This window comes from Homarus americanus, unplaced genomic scaffold, assembly GCF_018991925.1.
Source record: "Homarus americanus isolate GMGI-L3 unplaced genomic scaffold, GMGI_Hamer_2.0 scaffold41027, whole genome shotgun sequence".
Lineage (NCBI taxonomy): Eukaryota > Metazoa > Arthropoda > Malacostraca > Decapoda > Nephropidae > Homarus > Homarus americanus.
The window spans coordinates 2,859,285-2,882,098 of NW_024745073.1; the positions used below are offsets into that span (position 1 = coordinate 2,859,285).

At 35.3% G+C, this 22,814-nt stretch overlaps 1 protein-coding gene across 1 annotated transcript in view; it reads right to left on the reverse strand.

Moving 5' to 3' along the window:
• LOC121878306 (sphingosine-1-phosphate lyase 1-like) overlaps window positions 1–22,437 on the reverse strand; it is a 43,088-nt gene extending 20,651 nt beyond the window's left edge. Inside the window, exons 1-4 of the mRNA XM_042384411.1 lie at window positions 22,214–22,437; window positions 21,073–21,226; window positions 20,613–20,701; window positions 18,702–18,828 (exon numbers count right to left, since the gene is read on the reverse strand). Of these exons, the coding sequence (XP_042240345.1) occupies window positions 18,702–18,828; window positions 20,613–20,701; window positions 21,073–21,220 (364 nt within the window). The 5' untranslated portion in view covers window positions 21,221–21,226; window positions 22,214–22,437. The remainder of the gene's footprint in view (window positions 1–18,701; window positions 18,829–20,612; window positions 20,702–21,072; window positions 21,227–22,213) is intronic.
• Window positions 22,438–22,814: the final 377 nt, after the last annotated feature.

A 22,814-nucleotide genomic window follows, 5' to 3' on the forward strand; every position in this document is an offset into this window, starting at 1 on the left:
TAGTTGGCTAGTAATTAGCTTTGAAAAAGTCCTAAGCATTGAAACAGTCCTAAAAATACTCCAAGCCTCATTAAGGTGACTAATTACCCCCCAATCGAAACGAGGATAATAGCTTTGCATTCAGCATGCTCAGGAGTACATATACTGAGATTTTCAGCAAAATCAAATTTTTGACCAAAAACATAAGTCTTATGCCTTAATAATTTTTAGACCAAAATTGACTTTTCTCTCGGAATTGAAATTTGAGGGGTTTAACCAATTAATTACTTCCAGAAGAACACAAAAACACCAAAATCTCACCTGGGAAACCCATAGTTGGGCAGAAATTAGCTTAGAAAAAGTCCTAAGCATTGAAAAAGTCCTAAAAATACTCCAAGCCTCATTAAGGCCACTAATTACCCCCCAATCGAAACGAGGATCATAGCTTTGCATTCAGCATGCTCAGGAGTACATATACTGAGATTTTAAGCAAAATCGAATTTTTGACCAAAAACATAAGTCTTATGCCTTAGTAATTTTTTGACCAAAATTGACTTTTCTCTCGGAATTGAAATTTGAGGGGTTTAACCAATTAATTACTTCCAGAAGAACACAAAAACACCAAAATTTCACCTGGGAAACCCATAGTTGGCTAGTAATTAGCTTTGAAAAATTCCTAAGCATTGAAAATGTCCTAAAAATACTCCTGGCCTCATTAAGGCCACTAATTACCCCCCAATCGAAACGAGGATCACAGCTTTGCAATCAGCATGCTCAGGAGTACATATACTGAGATTTTCAGCAAAATCAAATTTTTGACCAAAAACATAAGTCTTATGCCTTAGTAATTTTTTGACCAAAATTGACTTTTCTCTCTGAATTGAAATTTGAGGGGTTTAACCAACTAATTACTTCCAGAAGAACACAAAAACACCAAAATTTCACCTGGGAAACCCATAGTTCGGTAGAAATTAGCTTTGAAAAATTCATAAGCATTGAAAAAGTCCTAAGAATACTCCTAGCCTCATTAAGGCCACTAATTACCCCCCAATCGATACGAGGATCATAGCTTTGCATTCAGCATGCTCAGGAGTACATTTACTGAGATTTTCAGCAAAATCAAATTTTTGACCAAAAACATAAGTCTTATGCCTTAGTAATTTTTTGACCAAAATTGACTTTTCTCTCGGAATTGAAATTTGAGGGGTTTAACCAATTAATTACTTCCAGAAGAACACAAAAACACCAAAATTTCACCTGGGAAACCCATAGTTGGCTAGTAATTAGCTTTGAAAAATTCCTAAGCATTGAAAAAGTCCTAAAAATACTCCTGGCCTCATTAAGGCCACTAATTACCCCCCAATCGAAACGAGGTTCATAGCTTTGCATTCAGCATGCTCAGGAGTACATATACTGAGATTTTCAGCAAAATCACATTTTTGACCAAAAACATAAGTCTAATGCCTTAATACTTTTTAGACCAAAATTGACTTTTCTCTCGGAATTGAAATTTGAGAGGTTTAACCAATTAATTACTTCCAGAAGAACACAAAAACACCAGAATCTCACCTGGGAAACCCATAGTTGGCAGAAATTGGCTTAGAAAAAGTCCTAAGCATTGAAAAATTCCTAAAAATACTCCAAGCCTCATTAAGGCCACTAATTACCCCCCAATCGAAACGAGGATCATAGCTTTGCATTCAGCATGCTCAGGAGTACATATACTGAGATTTTCAGCAAAATCAAATTTTGACCATAAACATAAGTCTTATGCCTTAGTAATTTTTTGACCAAAATTGACTTTTCTCTCGGAATTGAAATTTGAGGGGTTTAACCAATTAATTACTTCCAGAAGAACAGAAAAACAACAAAATTTCACCTGGGAAACCCATAGTTGGCTAGTAATTAGCTTTGAAAAAGTCCTAAGCATTGAAAAAGTCCTAAAAATACTCCAAGCCTCATTAAGGCGACTAATTACCCTCCAATCGAAACGAGGATCATAGCTTTGCATTCAGCATGCTCAGGAGTACGTATACTGAGATTTTCAGCAAAATCAAATTTTTGACCATAAACATAAGTCTTATGCCTTAGTAATTTTTTGACCAAAATTGACTTTTCTCTCTGAATTGAAATTTGAGGGGTTTAACCAATTAACTACTTCCAGAAGAACAGAAAAACACCAAAATTTCACCTGGGAAACCCATAGTTCGGTAGAAATTAGCTTTGAAAAATTCCTAAGCATTGAAAAATCCTAAGAATACTCCTAGCCTCATTAAGGCCACTAATTACCCCCCAATCGAAACGAGGATCATAGCTTTGCATTCAGCATGCTCAGGAGTACATATACTGAGATTTTCAGCAAAATCAAATTTTTGACCAAAAACATAAGTCTAATGCCTTAATACTTTTTAGACCAAAATTGACTTTTCTCTCGGAATTGAAATTTGAGAGGTTTAACCAATTAATTACTTCCAGAAGAACACAAAAACACCAAAATCTCACCTGGGAAACCCATAGTTGGGCAGAAATTGGCTTAGAAAAAGTCCTAAGCATTGAAAAATTCCTAAAAATACTCCAAGCCTCATTAAGGCCACTAATTACCCCCCAATCGAAACGAGGATCATAGCTTTGCATTCAGCATGCTCAGGAGTACATATACTGAGATTTTCAGCAAAATCAAATTTTTGACCAAAAACATAAGTCTTATGCCTTAATGATTTTTGACCAAAGTCGGCTTTTTCTCTTTGAATTGAAATTTGAGGGGTTTAACCAATTAACTACTTCCAGAAGAACAGAAAAACAACAAAATTTCACCTGGGAAACCCATAGTTGGCTAGTGATTAGCTTTGAAAAAGTCCTAAGCATTGAAAAAGTCCTAAAAATACTCCAAGCCTCATTAAGGTGACTAATTACCCCCCAATCGAAACGAGGATAATAGCTTTGCATTCAGCATGCTCAGGAGTACATTTTCAGCAAAATCAAATTTTTGACCAAAAACATAAGTCTTATGCCTTAATAATTTTTAGACCAAAATTGACTTTTCTCTCGGAATTGAAATTTGAGGGGTTTAACCAATTAATTACTTCCAGAAGAACACAAAAACACCAAAATCTCACCTGGGAAACCCATAGTTGGGCAGAAATTAGCTTAGAAAAAGTCCTAAGCATTGAAAAAGTCCTAAAAATACTCCAAGCCTCATTAAGGCCACTAATTACCCCCCAATCGAAACGAGGATCATAGCTTTGCATTCAGCATGCTCAGGAGTACATATACTGAGATTTTAAGCAAAATCGAATTTTTGACCAAAAACATAAGTCTTATGCCTTAGTAATTTTTTGACCAAAATTGACTTTTCTCTCGGAATTGAAATTTGAGGGGTTTAACCAATTAATTACTTCCAGAAGAACACAAAAACACCAAAATTTCACCTGGGAAACCCATAGTTGGCTAGTAATTAGCTTTGAAAAATTCCTAAGCATTCTGTACATATACTGAGATTTTCAGCAAAATCAAATTTTTGACCAAAAACATAAGTCTTATGCCTTAGTAATTTTTTGACCAAAATTGACTTTTCTCTCCGAATTGAAATTTGAGGGGTTTAACCAATTAATTACTTCCAGAAGAACACAAAAACACCAAAATTTCACCTGGGAAACCCATAGTTGGCTAGTAATTAGCTTTGAAAAATTCCTAAGCATTGAAAGTCCTAAAAATACTCCTGGCCTCATTAAGGCCACTAATTACCCCCCAATCGAAACGAGGATCATAGCATTGCATTCAGCATGCTCAGGAGTACATATACTGAGATTTTCAGCAAAATCAAATTTTTGACAAAAAACATAAGTCTTATGCCTTAGTAATTTTTTGACCAAAATTGACTTTTCTCTCGGAATTGAAATTTGAGGGGTTTAACCAATTAATTACTTCCAGAAGAACACAGAAACACCAAAATTTCACCTGGGAAACCCATAGTTCGGTAGAAATTAGCTTTGAAAAATTCCTAAGCATTGAAAGTCCTAAAAATACTCCTGGCCTCATTAAGGCCACTAATTACCCCCAATCGAAACGAGGTTCATAGCTTTGCATTCAGCATGCTCAGGAGTACATATACTGAGATTTTCAGCAAAATCACATTTTTGACCAAAAACATAAGTCTAATGCCTTAATACTTTTTAGACCAAAATTGACTTTTCTCTCGGAATTGAAATTTGAGAGGTTTAACCAATTAATTACTTCCAGAAGAACACAAAAACACCAAAATCTCACCTGGGAAACCCATAGTTGGGCAGAAATTGGCTTAGAAAAAGTCCTAAGCATTGAAAAATTCCTAAAAATACTCCAAGCCTCATTAAGGCCACTAATTACCCCCCAATCGAAACGAGGATCATAGCTTTGCATTCAGCATGCTAGGATTACATATACTGAGATTTTCAGCAAAATCAATTTTTGGCCAAAAACATAAGTCTTTTACCTTAGTAATTTTTTGACCAAAATAGACTTTTCTCTCGGAATTAGAATTTGAGGGGCCTAACCAATTAATTACTTCCAGAAGAACACAAAAACACCAAAATCTCACCTGGAAAACCCATAGTTCGCTCGTAATTACATTTGAAAAAGTCCAAAGCACTGAAAAAGTCCTAAAAATACTCCAAGCCTCATTAAGGCCACTAATTACCCTCCAATCGAAACGAGGATCATAGATTTGCAATCAGCGTGCTCACGAGTACGTATACTGAGATTTTCAACAAAATCATATTTTTGGCCAAAAACATAAGTCGTTTACCTTAGTAATTTTTTGACCAAAATAGACTTTTCTCTCGGAATTGAAATTTGAGGGGTTTAACCAATTAATTACTTCCAGAAGAACACAAAAACACCAAAATCTCAAATGGGAAACACATAGTTGGCTAGTAATTAGCATTGAAAAAGTCCTAAAAATACTCCAAGCCTCATTAAGGCCACTAATTACCCTCCAATCGAAACGACGATCATAGATTTGCAATCAGCGTGCTCACGAGTACATATACTGAGATCTTCAACAAAATCAAATTTTTGACCAAAACATAAGCCTTATACCTTAGTAATTTTTTGACTAAAATTAATTTTCTCTCGGAATTGAAATTTGAGGGTTTTAACCAATTAATTACTTCCAGAAGAACACAAAAAACACCAAAAATCTCACCTGGGAAACTCCATAGTTGGCTAGTAATTAGCTTTGAAAAGTCCTGGGCATTGAAAAATGTCCTAAAATACTCCCTGGCCTCATTATGCTCACTAATTACCCCCAATCGAAACGAGGATCACAGCTTTGCATTCAGCATGCTCAGGAGTACATATACTGAGATTTTCAGCAAAATCAAATTTTTGACCAAAAACATAAGTCTAATGCCTTAATACTTTTTAGACCAAAATTGACTTTTCTCTCGGAATTGAAATTCGAGAGGTTTAACCAATTAATTACTTCCAGAAGAACACAAAAACACCAAAATCTCACCTGGGAAACCCATAGTTCGGCAGAAATTGGCTTAGAAAAAGTCCTAAGCATTGAAAAATTCCTAAAAATACTCCAAGCCTCATTAAGGCCACTAATTACCCCCCAATCGAAACGAGGATCATAGCTTTGCATTCAGCATGCTCAGGAGTACATATACTGAGATTTTCAGCAAAATCAAATTTTTGACCATAAACATAAGTCTTATGCCTTAGTAATTTTTTGACCAAAATTGACTTTTCTCTCTGAATTGAAATTTGAGGGGTTTAACCAATTAACTACTTCCAGAAGAACAGAAAAACAACAAAATTTCACCTGGGAAAACCATAGTTGGCTAGTAATTAGCTTTGAAAAAGTCCTAAGCATTGAAAAAGTCCTAAAAATACTCCAAGCCTCATTAAGGTGACTAATTACCCCCCAATCGAAACGAGGATAATAGCTTTGCATTCAGCATGCTCAGGAGTACATATACTGTGATTTTCAGCAAAATAAAATTTTTGACCAAAAACATAAGTCTTATGCCTTAATAATTTTTAGACCAAAATTGACTTTTCTCTCGGAATTGAAATTTGAGGGGTTTAACCAATTAATTACTTCCAGAAGAACACAAAAACACCAAAATCTCACCTGGGAAACCCATATTAATAGTAATTAGCTTTTTGAAAAATTCCTAAGCATTGAAAAATGTCCTAAAATACTCCCTGGCCTCATTAAGGCCACTAATTACCCCCAATCGAAACGAGGATCACAGCTTTGCAATCAAAGCATGCAAAGGAGCATATATACTGAGATTTTCAGCAAAATCAAATTTTTGACCAAAACATAAGTTCCATGCCTTAGTAATTTTTTTTGACCAAAATTGACTTTTCTCTCTCCGAATTGAAATTTGAGGGTTTAACCAATTAATTACTTCCAGAAGAACACAAAAACACCAAAATCTCACCTGGGAAACCCATAGTTGGGCAGAAATTGGCTTAGAAAAAGTCCTAAGCATTGAAAAATTCCTAAAAATACTCCAAGCCTCATTAAGGCCACTAATTACCCCCCAATCGAAACGAGGATCACAGCTTTGCATTCAGCATGCTCAGGAGTACATATACTGAGATTTTCAGCAAAATCAAATTTTTGACCAAAAACATAAGTCTTATGCCTTAATACTTTTTAGACCAAAATTGACTTTTCTCTCGGAATTGAAATTTGAATGGATTAACCAATTAATTACTTCTAGAAGAACACAAAAACACCAAAATCTCACCTGGGAAACCCATAGTTGGGCAGAAATTGGCTTAGAAAAAGTCGTAAGCATTGAAAAAGTCCTAAAAATACTCCAAGCCTCATTAAGGCCACTAATTACCCCCCAATCGAAACGAGGATCACAGCGTTGCATTCAGCATGCTCAGGAGTACATATACTGAGATTTTCAGCAAAATCAAATTTTTGACCTAAAACATAAGTCTTATGCCTTAATACTTTTTAGACCAAAAATGACTTTTCTCTCGGAATTGAAATTTGAGGGGTTTAACCAATTAATTACTTCCAGAAGAACAGAAAAACACCAAAATTTCACCTGTGAAACCCATAGTTGGCTAGTAATTAGCTTTGAAAAAGTCCTAAGCATTGAAAATGTCCTAAAAATACTACAAGCCCTTATTATGCTACCACTACCCCCCCCAATCGAAACGAGGATCATAGCTTTGCATTCAGCATGCTCAGGAGTAATATATACTGGAGATTTTGCTAAAATCGAATTTTTGACCAAAAAACATAAGTCTTATGCCTTAATAATTTTTAGACCAAAATTGACTTTTCTCTCGGAATTGAAATTTGAGGGGTTTAACCAATTAATTACTTCCAGAAGAACACAAAAACACCAAAATCTCACCTGGGAAACCCATAGTTGGCTAGTAATTAGCTTTGAAAAAGTCCTAAGCATTGAAAATGTCCTAAAAATACTACAAGCCTCATTAAGGCCACTAATTACCCCCCAATCGAAACGAGGATCACAGCTTTGCAATCAGCATGCTCAGGAGTACATATACTGAGATTTTCAGCAAAAATCAAATTTTGACCAAAAAATATAAGTCTTATGCCTTAGTAATTTTTTGACCAAATTGACTTTTCTCTCGGAATTGAAATTTGAGAGGTTTAACCAACTAATTACTTCCAGAAGAACAATAAAAACACCAAAAATCTCACCTGAAACCCATAGTTACAGAAATTGGCTTAGAAAAGTCCTAAGCATTGAAAATGTCCTAAAAATACTCCAAGCCTCATTAAGGCCACTAATTACACCCAATCGAAACGAGGATCATAGCTTTGCATTCAGCATGCTCAGGAGTACATATACTGAGATTTTCAGGAAAATCAAATTTTTGACCATAAACATAAGTCTTATGCCTTAGTAATTTTTTGACCAAAATTGACTTTTCTCTCGGAATTGAAATTTGAGGGGTTTAACCAATTAATTACTTCCAGAAGAACAGAAAAACAACAAAATTTCACCTGGGAAACCCATAGTTGGCTAGTAATTAGCTTTGAAAAAGTCCTAAGCATTGAAAAAGTCCTAAAAATACTCCAAGCCTCATTAAGGCGACTAATTACCCTCCAATCGAAACGAGGATCATAGCTTTGCATTCAGCATGCTCAGGAGTACATATACTGAGATTTTCAGCAAAATCAAATTTTTGACCATAAACATAAGTCTTATGCCTTAGTAATTTTTTGACCAAAATTGACTTTTCTCTCGGAATTGAAATTTGAGGGGTTTAACCAATTAATTACTTCCAGAAGAACAGAAAAACAACAAAATTTCACCTGGGAAACCCATAGTTGGCTAGTAATTAGCTTTGAAAAAGTCCTAAGCATTGAAAAAGTCCTAAAAATACTCCAAGCCTCATTAAGGCGACTAATTACCCTCCAATCGAAACGAGGATCATAGCTTTGCATTCAGCATGCTCAGGAGTACGTATACTGAGATTTTCAGCAAAATCAAATTTTTGACCATAAACATAAGTCTTATGCCTTAGTAATTTTTTGACCAAAATTGACTTTTCTCTCTGAATTGAAATTTGAGGGGTTTAACCAATTAACTACTTCCAGAAGAACAGAAAAACACCAAAATTTCACCTGGGAAACCCATAGTTCGGTAGAAATTAGCTTTGAAAAATTCCTAAGCATTGAAAAAGTCCTAAGAATACTCCTAGCCTCATTAAGGCCACTAATTACCCCCCAATCGAAACGAGGATCATAGCTTTGCATTCAGCATGCTCAGGAGTACATATACTGAGATTTTCAGCAAAATCAAATTTTTGACCAAAAACATAAGTCTAATGCCTTAATACTTTTTAGACCAAAATTGACTTTTCTCTCGGAATTGAAATTTGAGAGGTTTAACCAATTAATTACTTCCAGAAGAACACAAAAACACCAAAATCTCACCTGGGAAACCCATAGTTGGGCAGAAATTGGCTTAGAAAAAGTCCTAAGCATTGAAAAATTCCTAAAAATACTCCAAGCCTCATTAAGGCCACTAATTACCCCCCAATCGAAACGAGGATCATAGCTTTGCATTCAGCATGCTCAGGAGTACATATACTGAGATTTTCAGCAAAATCAAATTTTTGACCATAAACATAAGTCTTATGCCTTAGTAATTTTTTGACCAAAATTGACTTTTCTCTTTGAATTGAAATTTGAGGGGTTTAACCAATTAACTACTTCCAGAAGAACAGAAAAACAACAAAATTTCACCTGGGAAACCCATAGTTGGCTAGTGATTAGCTTTGAAAAAGTCCTAAGCATTGAAAAAGTCCTAAAAATACTCCAAGCCTCATTAAGGTGACTAATTACCCCCCAATCGAAACGAGGATAATAGCTTTGCATTCAGCATGCTCAGGAGTACATATACTGTGATTTTCAGCAAAATCAAATTTTTGACCAAAAACATAAGTCTTATGCCTTAATAATTTTTAGACCAAAATTGACTTTTCTCTCGGAATTGAAATTTGAGGGGTTTAACCAATTAATTACTTCCAGAAGAACACAAAAACACCAAAATCTCACCTGGGAAACCCATAGTTGGGCAGAAATTAGCTTAGAAAAAGTCCTAAGCATTGAAAAAGTCCTAAAAATACTCCAAGCCTCATTAAGGCCACTAATTACCCCCCAATCGAAACGAGGATCATAGCTTTGCATTCAGCATGCTCAGGAGTACATATACTGAGATTTTAAGCAAAATCGAATTTTTGACCAAAAACATAAGTCTTATGCCTTAGTAATATTTTGACTAAAATTGACTTTTCTCTCGGAATTGAAATTTGAGGGGTTTAACCAATTAATTACTTCCAGAAGAACACAAAAACACCAAAATCTCACCTGGGAAACCCATAGTTGGCTAGTAATTAGCTTTGAAAAAGTCCTAAGCATTGAAAATGTCCTAAAAATACTCCTGGCCTCATTAAGGCCACTAATTACCCCCCAATCGAAACGAGGATCACAGCTTTGCATTCAGCATGCTCAGGAGTACATATACTGAGATTTTCAGCAAAATCAAATTTTTGACCAAAAACATAAGTCTTATGCCTTAGTAATTTTTTGACCAAAATTGACTTTTCTCTCGGAATTGAAATTTGAGGGGTTTAACCAATTAATTACTTCCAGAAGAACACAAAAACACCAAAATTTCACCTGGGAAACCCATAGTTCGAGCAGAAATTGGCTTAGAAAAAGTCCTAAGCATTAAAAAATTCCTTAAAATACTCCAAGCCCCATTACGCCTAATTACCCCCAATCGAAACGAGGATCATAGCTTTGCATTCAGCATGCTCAGGAGCATGATATATTGAGATTTTCAGCAAAATCAAATTTTTGACCATAAACATAAGTCTCATGCCTTAGTAATTTTTTTGACCAAAATTGACTTTTTCTGAATTGAAATTTGAGGGCAAACTAATTAACTACTTCCAGAAGAACAGAAACAACAAATTTCACCTGGGGAAAACCATAGTTGGCTAGTAATCATTTTGAAAAAGTCCTAAGCATTGAAAAAGTCCTAAAATACTCCAAGCCTCATTAAGGTGACTAATTACCCCCCAATCGAAACGAGGATATTAGCTTTGGTATTCAGCATGCCCAGGAGTACATATATCAAAAGATTTTTCAGCAAAATCAAATTTTTGACCTAAAACATAAGTCTTATGCCTTAATACTTTTTAGACCAAAATTGACTTTTCTCTCGGAATTGAAATTTGAATGGGTTAACCAATTAATTACTTCCAGAAGAACACAAAAACACCAAAATCTCACCTGGGAAACCCATAGTTGGGCAGAAATTGGCTTAGAAAAAGTCGTAAGCATTGAAAAAGTCCTAAAAATACTCCAAGCCTCATTAAGGCCACTAATTACCCCCCAATCGAAACGAGGATCATAGCTTTGCATTCAGCATGCTCAGGAGTACATATACTGAGATTTTCAGCAAAATCGAATTTTTGACCAAAAACATAAGTCTTATGCCTTAGTAATTTTTTGACTAAAATTGACTTTTCTCTCGGAATTGAAATTTGAGGGGTTTAACCAATTAATTACTTCCACAAGAACAGAAAAACACCAAAATTTAACCTGGGAAACCCATAGTTGGCTAGTAATTAGCTTTGAAAAATTCCTAAGCATTGAAAATGTCCTAAAAATACTCCTGGCCTCATTAAGGCCACTAATTACCCCCCAATCGAAACGAGGATCACAGCTTTGCAATCAGCATGCTCAGGAGTACATATACTGAGATTTTCAGCAAAATCAAATTTTTGACCAAAAACATAAGTCTTATGCCTTAGTAATTTTTTGACCAAAATTGACTTTTCTCTCGGAATTGAAATTTGAGGGGTTTAACCAATTAATTACTTCCAGAAGAACACAAAAACACCAAAATTTCACCTGGGAAACCCATAGTTCGGTAGAAATTAGCTTTGAAAAATTCCTAAGCATTGAAAGTCCTAAAAATACTCCTGGCCTCATTAAGGCCACTAATTACCCCCAATCGAAACGAGGTTCATAGCTTTGCATTCAGCATGCTCAGGAGTACATATACTGAGATTTTCAGCAAAATCACATTTTTGACCAAAAACATAAGTCTAATGCCTTAATACTTTTTAGACCAAAATTGACTTTTCTCTCGGAATTGAAATTTGAGAGGTTTAACCAATTAATTACTTCCAGAAGAACACAAAAACACCAAAATCTCACCTGGGAAACCCATAGTTGGGCAGAAATTGGCTTAGAAAAAGTCCTAAGCATTGAAAAATTCCTAAAAATACTCCAAGCCTCATTAAGGCCACTAATTACCCCCCAATCGAAACGAGGATCATAGCTTTGCATTCAGCATGCTTAGGAGTACATATACTGAGATTTTCAGCAAAATCAAATTTTTGACCATAAACATAAGTCTTATGCCTTAGTAATTTTTTGACCAAAATTGACTTTTCTCTCTGAATTGAAATTTGAGGGGTTTAACCAATTAACTACTTCCAGAAGAACAGAAAAACAACAAAATTTCACCTGGGAAACCCATAGTTGGCTAGTAATTAGCTTTGAAAAAGTCCTAAGCATTGAAAAAGTCCTAAAAATACTCCAAGCCTCATTAAGGTGACTAATTACCCCCCAATCGAAACGAGGATAATAGCTTTGCATTCAGCATGCTCAGGAGTACATATACTGTGATTTTCAGCAAAATCAAATTTTTGACCAAAAACATAAGTCTTATGCCTTAATAATTTTTAGACCAAAATTGACTTTTCTCTCGGAATTGAAATTTGAGGGGTTTAACCAATTAATTACTTCCAGAAGAACACAAAAACACCAAAATCTCACCTGGGAAACCCATAGTTGGGCAGAAATTAGCTTAGAAAAAGTCCTAAGCATTGAAAAAGTCCTAAAAATACTCCAAGCCTCATTAAGGCCACTAATTACCCCCCAATCGAAACGAGGATCATAGCTTTGCATTCAGCATGCTCAGGAGTACATATACTGAGATTTTAAGCAAAATCGAATTTTTGACCAAAAACATAAGTCTTATGCCTTAGTAATTTTTTGACTAAAATTGACTTTTCTCTCGGAATTGAAATTTGAGGGGTTTAACCAATTAATTACTTCCAGAAGAACACAAAAACACCAAAATCTCACCTGGGAAACCCATAGTTGGCTAGTAATTAGCTTTGAAAAAGTCCTAAGCATTGAAAATGTCCTAAAAATACTACAAGCCTCATTAAGGCCACTAATTACCCCCCAATCGAAACGAGGATCACAGCTTTGCAATCAGCATGCTCAGGAGTACATATACTGAGATTTTCAGCAAAATCAAATTTTTGACCAAAAACATAAGTCTTATGCCTTAGTAATTTTTTGACCAAAATTGACTTTTCTCTCGGAATTGAAATTTGAGGGGTTTAACCAACTAATTACTTCCAGAAGAACACAAAAACACCAAAATTTCACCTGGGAAACCCATAGTTCGGTAGAAATTAGCTTTGAAAAATTCATAAGCATTGAAAAAGTCCTAAGAATACTCCTAGCCTCATTAAGGCCACTAATTACCCCCCAATCGATACGAGGATCATAGCTTTGCATTCAGCATGCTCAGGAGTACATATACTGAGATTTTCAGCAAAATCAAATTTTTGACCAAAAACATAAGTCTTATGCCTTAGTAATTTTTTGACCAAAATTGACTTTTCTCTCGGAATTGAAATTTGAGGGGTTTAACCAATTAATTACTTCCACAAGAACACAAAAACACCAAAATTTCACCTGTGAAACCCATAGTTGGCTAGTAATTAGCTTTGAAAAAGTCCTAAGCATTGAAAATGTCCTAAAAATACTCCAAGCCTCATTAAGGCCACTAATTACCCCCCAATCGAAACGAGGATCATAGCTTTGCATTCAGCATGCTCAGGAGTACATATACTGAGATTTTCAGCAAAATCAAATTTTTGACCATAAACATAAGTCTTATGCCTTAGTAATTTTTTGACCAAAATTGACTTTTCTCTCGGAATTGAAATTTGAGGGGTTTAACCAATTAATTACTTCCAGAAGAACAGAAAAACACCAAAATTTCACCTGGGAAACCCATAGTTCGGTAGAAATTAGCTTTGAAAAATTCCTAAGCATTGAAAAAGTCCTAAAAATACTCCTGGCCTCATTAAGGCCACTAATTACCCCCCAATCGAAACGAGGATCATAGCATTGCATTCAGCATGCTCAGGAGTACATATACTGAGATTTTCAGCAAAATCAAATTTTTGACCAAAAACATAAGTCTTATGCCTTAGTAATTTTTTGACCAAAACTGACTTTTCTCTCGGAATTGAAATTTGAGGGGTTTAACCAATTAATTACTTCCACAAGAACACAAAAACACCAAAATTTCACCTGTGAAACCCATAGTTGTCTAGTAATTAGCTTTGAAAAAGTCCTAAGCATTGAAAATGTCCTAAAAATACTACAAGCCTCATTAAGGCCACTAATTACCCCCCAATCGAAACGAGGATCACAGCTTTGCATTCAGCATGCTCAGGAGTACATATACTGAGATTTTCAGCAAAATCAAATTTTTGACCATAAACATAAGTCTTATGCCTTAGTAATTTTTTTACTAAAATTGACTTTTCTCTCGGAATTGAAATTTGAGGGGTTTAACCAATTAATTACTTCCACAAGAACACAAAAACACCAAAATTTCACCTGTGAAACCCATAGTTGGCTAGTAATTAGCTTTGAAAAAGTCCTAAGCATTGAAAATGTCCTAAAAATACTCCAAGCCTCATTAAGGCCACTAATTACCCCCCAATCGAAACGAGGATCATAGCTTTGCATTCAGCATGCTCAGGAGTACATATACTGAGATTTTCAGCAAAATCAAATTTTTGACCAAAAACATAAGTCTTATGCCTTAGTAATTTTTTGACCAAAATTGACTTTTCTCTCGGAATTGAAATTTGAGGGGTTTAACCAATTAATTACTTCCACAAGAACAGAAAAACACCAAAATTTCACCTGGGAAACCCATAGTTCGGTAGAAATTAGCTTTGAAAAATTCCTAAGCATTGAAAGTCCTAAAAATACTCCAAGCCTCATTAAGGCCACTAATTACCCCCCAATCGAAACGAGGATCATAGCTTTGCATTCAGCATGCTCAGGAGTACATATACTGAGATTTTCAGCAAAATCAAATTTTTGACCAAAAACATAAGTCTTATGCCTTAATAATTTTTAGACCAAAATTGAATTTTCTCTCGGAATTGAAATTTGAGGGGTTTAACCAATTAATTACTTCCAGAAGAACACAAAAACACCAAAATCTCACCTGGGAAACCCATAGTTGGGCAGAAATTAGCTTTGAAAAATTCCTAAGCATTGAAAAATTCCTAAAAATACTCCTAGCCTCATTAAGGCCACTAATTACCCCCCAATCGAAACGAGGATCATAGCTTTGCATTCAGCATGCTCAGGAGTACATATACTGAGATTTTCAGCAAAATCAAATTTTTGACCAAAAACATAAGTCTTATGCCTTAGTAATTTTTTGACTAAAATTGACTTTTCTCTCGGAAGTGAAATTTGAGGGGTTTAACCAATTAAATACTTCCAGAAGAACTGAAAAACACCAAAATTTCACCTGTGAAACCCATAGTTGGCTAGTAATTAGCTTTGAAAAAGTCCTAAGCATTGAAAATGTCCTAAAAATACTACAAGCCTCATTAAGGCCACTAATTACCCCCCAATCGAAACGAGGATCATAGCTTTGCATTCAGCATGCTCAGGAGTACATATACTGAGATTTTCAGCAAAATCAAATTTTTTACCAAAAACATAAGTCTTATGCCTTAATAATATTTTGACCAAAATTGACTTTTCTCTCGGAATTGGAATTTGAGGGGTTTAACCAATTAATTACTTCCAGAAGAACACAAAAACACCAAAATCTCACCTGGGAAACCCAATAGTTGGCTTAGTGCCTAAGCATTGAAAAAGTCCTAAAAATACTCCAAGCCTCATTAAGGCCACTAATTACCCCCCAATCGAAACGAGGATCATAGCTTTGCATTCAGCATGCTCAGGAGTACATATACTGAGATTTTCAGCAAAATCAAATTTTTGACCAAAACCATAAATTTGAGACTTAGGTTTAACCAATTAACTACTTCCAGAAGAACCTTTTTAACAAGCATTGAAAAAAATACTGCCTCATTAAGGCTTTCGAAACGAGGATCATAGCTTTGCATATGCTCATGAGATTTTCAGCAAAATCAAATTGTCTTATGCCTTAGGACCAAAATTGACTTTTCTCTCTGAATTGAAATTTGAGGGGTTTAACCAATTAACTACTTCCAGAAGAACAGAAATCAACAAAATTTCACCTGGGAAACCCATAGTTGGCTAGTAATTAGCTTTGAAAAAGTCCTAAGCATTGAAAAAGTCCTAAAAATACTCCAAGCCTCATTAAGGCGACTATTTACCCCCAATCGAAACGAGGATCATAGCTTTGCATTCAGCATGCTCGTGAGTACATATACTGTGATTTTCAGCAAAATCAAATTTTTGACCAAAACCATAAGTCTTATGCCTTAATAATTTTTAGGCCAAAATTGACTTTTCTCTCGGAATTTAAATTTGAGGGGTTTAACCAATTAATTACTTCCAGAAGAACACAAAAACACCAAAATTTCACCTGGGAAACCCATAGTTGGGTAGAAATTAGCTTTGAAAAAGTCCTAAGCATTGAAAAAGTCCTAAAAATACTCCAAACGTCATTAAGGCCACTAATTACCCCCAATCGAAGCGAGGATCATAGCTTTGGAATCAGCATGCTCAGGAGTACATATACTGAGATTTTCAGCAAAATCAAATTTTTTACCAAAAACATAAGTCTTATGCCTTAATAATATTTTGACCAAAATTGACTTTTCTCTCGGAATTGGAATTTGAGGGGTTTAACTAATCAATTACTTCCAGAAGAACACAGAAACACCAAAATCTCACCTGGGAACCAATAGTTGGCTAGTAATTAGCATTGAAAAAGTCTTAAATATTTGAAAAAGTCCTAAAAATACTCCAAGCCTCATTAAGGCCACTAATTACCCCCCCCCCATCGAAATGAGGATCATATATTTGCAATCAGCATGCTCAAGAGTACATATACTGAGATTTTCAGCAAATTCAAATTTTTGGCCAAAAACATAGGATTTTTTCAATGCTAATTACTAGCCAACTATGGGTTTCCCAGGTGAGATTTTGGTGTTTTTGTGTTCTTCTGGAAATAATTAATTGGTGAAACCCCTCAAATTCCAATTCCGAGAGAAAAGTATATTTTGGTAAAAAAATTACTTATGTTTTTGGCTAAAAATTTGATTTTGCTGAAAATCTCAGTATATGTACTCTTGAGCATGCTGATTGCAAATATATGATCCTCATTTCGATGGGGGGGGGGGTAATTAGTGGCCTTAATGAGGCTTGGAGTATTTTTAGGGCTTTTCAATGCTAATTAAACTTTAATATTCGAAATATTCCATTCACTCCGGCTGCAGTGGCTGGGCCTTCTCCATCGCCTTGACGTGATGTTGGTAGCCCTTCATAAACATCAGCCTCTCAAAGCTGCCATTTGACAAGGTGGCTCTCTTGGCCCTAAAGATATCTTTGCACGTACTAACACGCAGTCAGCCAAGCATGCCTGACTGGCTGTTGGAGACACTCGTCGCGGCGTCACACGCTTAGAACAGATAGGAACAAACATGTATAAATTTTGTTAGCGGAACTAAATTTAGTGGAAGCTAATTGGTCCGCAAATGGTTTCCAAAGTTAGCGAAAATGGTAATCCGCTAACGAGAAAGTTAGCTTCGCTAATTAGCGGTTAGCGGAACCTTACCCACCACTGCACACAAGACACATACAAATATATAATAATGGAAAAAACCTCTCAAAATAATCAGAAACAAAACAACAAAATCTGTGCTTTGCTATAACTTCAAGAGTGAGGTGCGTCCCCGTCTGGAGTACTGTCACCCCATTTGCTCACTGAGGTATGCTAGAGACTGTCAATTGATTGAAAATATCCAAAGGAGGGCCACTAGACTGGTGCCTGCTCTACGGAGCTTCAATTACCCAGAGAGATTGGAGCTCCTGCAACTACCTAGCTTATACTACAGACATCTCAGGGGGCACTACTTGGTCGAATGTACATACCTGGAACTGGCAGACATCTGCCACACAAGAGGTCACAGCTCAAGGTTGAAGAAGCCACAAGTCCAAAAAACTGTGACGGCAAACTTTTTCGTAGTGAAAATTGTGAACTCTTGAACAATCTGCCAGAGAACATTGTGACGACACCGAGTGTGAGCTCATTCAAGGCCAGACTTGACCAATACTGGAGCAGGTTCCGATATATTCAGGAGCCAGTGCATGCCCAGTATTTGCTAACAGTGCATAATAGAGACATGACCGATCGCCCAAGCGCCTAACAAGCCGATCAGTGGCGAAGAGGATAAAAGATAAAAGTTAAAAAAGTATGGTCCATCATGGCAAAAGCTGCAGAGAGATCCAGCAAGACCAGAAGGGAGGACATTCCTGTGCAAGTGTTTATTACCAAATTGTTATGAATTTTTCATGAAGCAGTTTCAGTTGAATGATGCTTCCTATAGGTTTTATGTCATTTAAGAGAAGTACAGTCCCAGTTATGTGATAAAATTGTGATAATGTCATAAAATATAACCCTGTGAACATAATTCCAATTATTAATATTATGGCCATGACATAATGTCTCACCAAACCCTAAGTTAACTAACACAATATAAAATGCGGTCAAATTTTTTACTATGATTCAATGAGCCAAAAACATACTGCTTGCAGTAAAAACATTACCCAGCCTTATCAGTCTGAACAGTGTGCCATGTAATTGAAAATGTCCTGATCCTTTGGTAATGGGCATGTTCTGCCAAAGGGTGTTTTAGTACTAAGGATTTCACAAGTTACTTGCTAATGTCTCATTGGTCATGAAAAAAACGGGAGCAAGCAAACGAAAGTAAAAAATTATTCTATTTAATTATAATATGTACCATATATTAAGATTAAAAGAACTGCAATACATGCTATAAAAAAATATGCTTCCAACTGCAATTAATATGAGATAATCAAAGTCCCTCAACAATATCAATATCTCTTCTTAAGTAACTGTTGGTATCCTTACCATACTGTGTATACTTGGTGGCCTCATCCATAATTCGCTCAGAGCCCCAGCCTTTCTCTGGCAACTTGGTTAAATACGGAGCATTATCGATGGCTTGGTTTAGATCATGTGTCATCGAAACTGATACCTGACACAAGAGGCATAAATTATTATGAAGAATTTAGAAACACAGTGTGGAAGTTTTTTTCTATCAATAATTTTGACAACAATTACAGTACAGTACTGTAGTATTCATACTTTTTAATATGTCAGTAAAATGGTACTGTAAACACAAACTCGAGATTCAATGGGAAACTATCCCATCCAATTATCTGTGTTTTAACCCTTGTATCCTTCAAAATCTCAGGGATGACCACTTATATATTTTCAACACATACTTCAGGAATCCTGTTACACTTTTCATTTCTCAGGCTGGTTTTTAATGGCATCTGAGTCATACACATAATTGGTATTAAATGCCTATCTAGCTGTCTGAAATTTACCAAAGTACAGTTCATCAAAATTCCATGGAAAGAGAAATCTACGAGTTGAAATTAAAAAAAAATGTTTGTGGGTCAGAGGTTAGATAATGAAACCTCACCAGAAAGATTTATTTCACACATAAACCTCTCAGATTTTTTATCTCTCTGGGGACACGGCATTTAATTTAATTCATCCGTCGTAGTCCCTGCATTTCCCTGGCCCTTCTACCCTGAACTTTTGCCCCTAATATTTTTCCTATTATCCCTTCTTCCCTTAACTATAACCAAAGTACAGTACAGTCCTGTACCTGTATAACATTTTCCTTATTCTTTAATTTTATATTTCTCTTGATGTTTTTGCCAATCTTAGAATGTCTTCAATTGTTTTCCTGTTAGTGTAAATTGTTTTTTACCATTCTCCTATAATACCACATTTAAGAGGCCTCTAAACTTCTTCTGGTATTATCTGAAGGTATCCACATTTATGATCCATACAACAGTAGTGGCCATACATAGCATTTCACCAGCAAATTTCTCAAACCGAGCTTAATGTACCTTTTTATCAGATATCTTTGATTATGAAACACTGTTTTTGGTTGACCTAATCATGTTTTAATTCGTTAGGTACATCAACCATCACAGCTCATTTTATTGCCTACTTTATGTATAAAAATTTCCTTTTGCTTAAGATCCCTGTTGCCTACCATGATTTTTCATTTTGGATTTGTTTTTAATTTGTGGGGCAAGGTAATGGGGCCAAAAATATTCTAGATGAAAGAACAAATGGTAAAACCAATAAAATAACAATATTGCCCAACAGCATTCCAGTTTTGAATTCATGGACCTCATTTCGTTTACACCTGCATGAAAGTTATATGAACAGTCCAGAACAAAAGACCTATAACCTCTCCTGCAGCTCCACAAACCCAGAGATTCAGACTCGTGAACCCGAAGCAATAAAAACTGATGCATTGTTTTGTCCATGGATGTTTCGGATTCATGAATCTGAATCTCAGAGTTCGTGGAGCAGCAGAAGAGGTAATATGTCTTTTGTTCAGGACTGTACATGTGCAATACAAAACAGGTTAAGATATAAAAACATTTATGTGGGTATACCACTAACTTTAACAGCTAAAGCTTAACTCTTGTGCATGGGGTCCCTTCTCTGCTGAATAAAATTGTCTGGTGGTAAACAAATAAAATATTAAGAATGGCATCCTCATGGTAAAGGGGTTAATGTTTACATAATGTTTTAAAGATGGACAGCTGCAACACCAAGGTTTAAGTTTGGGTGGAACTGTGACTTATAAAAAGTGCACATAAAAGTAGAGTACAGTACTGTACAATACTATAAAAATAACTTTCTAGACTGGCTGAAACCTTTCTGGTCTAATCTTGCTTTACTCACTGCTCCAACTAAAGGTTCAAAACAAACTTTAAAATCACAAACCTTTTCTATTTCCTCCTCAATTTTGGCTTTCACTGTTGGAACCTTTCTAGCCAACTTGAACACTGTCTTTTTTCCCCTTTCAAAGAGAGCTGAAAAACAAATATATATATCAGCATTGTGGTTATCAGCATATATATATATATATATATATATATATATATATATATATATATATATATATATATATATATATATATATATATATATATATATATATATATATATATATATATATATATATATATATGAAATAAATCAATAAATACTATCTATATACACTAAGGTACAGTACAGTATGTCCAATAATCATATTCCTACTTTTCAGCTGGGTAAACTATAATCATCAAAATATTGCTACTATCCAAAAATTACACACTAAAGTAGTAAGCATCAAGTTTGTGTAGGGGAAGTAAAGTTTGAATAGAGAAAGGAAATAACAGTTGCAAAATAAATACCGTACTTTCATCTTTAAAGAGAAAGTTTTTAGCCCACGCTAGTAGGATGGTCGCTCCTGCTGTCCTCAAGATAATCTCCCAAGCTGGTTTACCTTCACATAATTCATTGACATACTCCTGAGCCATCACAAGATATTTATGGGAAACTTCCATTTTTGTCTGTAGAAAGAAAAACATCTCATAAGACTACAAAAGCAGCAAGAAAGCATCCACGTTACCAAGAAAAGAGTAAAATTCAGAGGACAGATACGGCACTGTATATATAAGTTTTAAGGAAGGCCAAGTGAAGAGAAGCACATCCTGTGGTATTTTACTCAATTACCCTAAGGCTTATAAACTCAAGAGACAAAATTTAATGAGTTAATACAGGTGTAGCTGTATTACACTTATAAGCATTTCAATTTCCTACTGTCACCCCAAATATTTCTATGGAGGAATGCATTTGTCAGAAAACTGTGTGAATAATAGATACAGACACAAAATTTCAAATCCAGATCAACCCAGCTACATACAATGTACGTACTGGATTTATGAACAAGAACCAAAAAATCAATAATGTAATATCTGGCTGAGCTAAGTTGCTTTTGGATACCATTCAATGGCAAAGAAGCAAACACCAGATAAAAACCATAATTATCACTGTACTGTAATTGTATAAACTTATTGACCTTGTAATACAATCTCCCACTATTCAGGCTGGTCACTGATAAAGGTTGTCAAGATAACAAGATAACAATAGTACAAGCCACATACTAAAATAAACTTACCATAAAACACTAACATGTGATTTATCAACCACAATTTTCATTCTCTCTCTACCATGATAAAGCTTGGATTACCATCATTTACATAGAGAAACTAAATCACAAACAAAATACAGTATCAGGATAAACACACAGTTAAGACAATGCAATTGGTATACAGTACAGTACAAAAAATTTGATATTACAGTAAATCCCTCAATTTACATGGTGCATTAGAGTATTTTTCCAAGGTTTCACTTATAATGAAGATATTAGTGATGACCTCGACATGTGCGCAAAAATCCCTCTTCTATGGTGAAAATTATCACCAGAGTCTGTAAAAGAGAATGAATGACATCCCAAGAGCCCAGGTCATCACCAGCATCAGGAAAATTAGATGTACCTGTATTTGAAGGGGCGTGTAGTGGGTGAGTGCTGAAGAGGAGAAGGAAGAACGGTGTGGCTGTGACACAGGGCCCCCAGTGTGGCACTGATTGGCTCAGCCATCTCCCCAGGTTGTTATCGATATCCGCCCAACCAACACCAAAAGAACTAACACTCGCCCAATTAAATGTATTTTTATGAACATCTAGTGTATGTGTATTCCAATTGTTTTATGTTAGAAAAATTAGCTTAGAATGAGAGATATTTAATCCTTTTCTCATTTTCCAAACAGTGTTTTCTTTATCGAGTCTCAGGTAGAGGAATATTTCAACAATTGATGTTCCTTAATTCGTCCACCACCTGCCTGCCATGCCCCTCTGTACACTTTTCTTTACAAACTCTCATTTCAATTATATGGTACAGTACATTTAACTGGCTAGGAAATAACCTATAAAGATCTCATTGTGATATGTTTAGTGTCAATATTTTAACAGCAAAGCTGGACAGTTACTGAGCCAACACCTTTTTTGAATACCTGTAATGTACGTATACTGTATATATTACAGTACTTTAAAATAGCTTTTTTCCTGGTACAGTAATTTTATTTTACTTGAGTAACA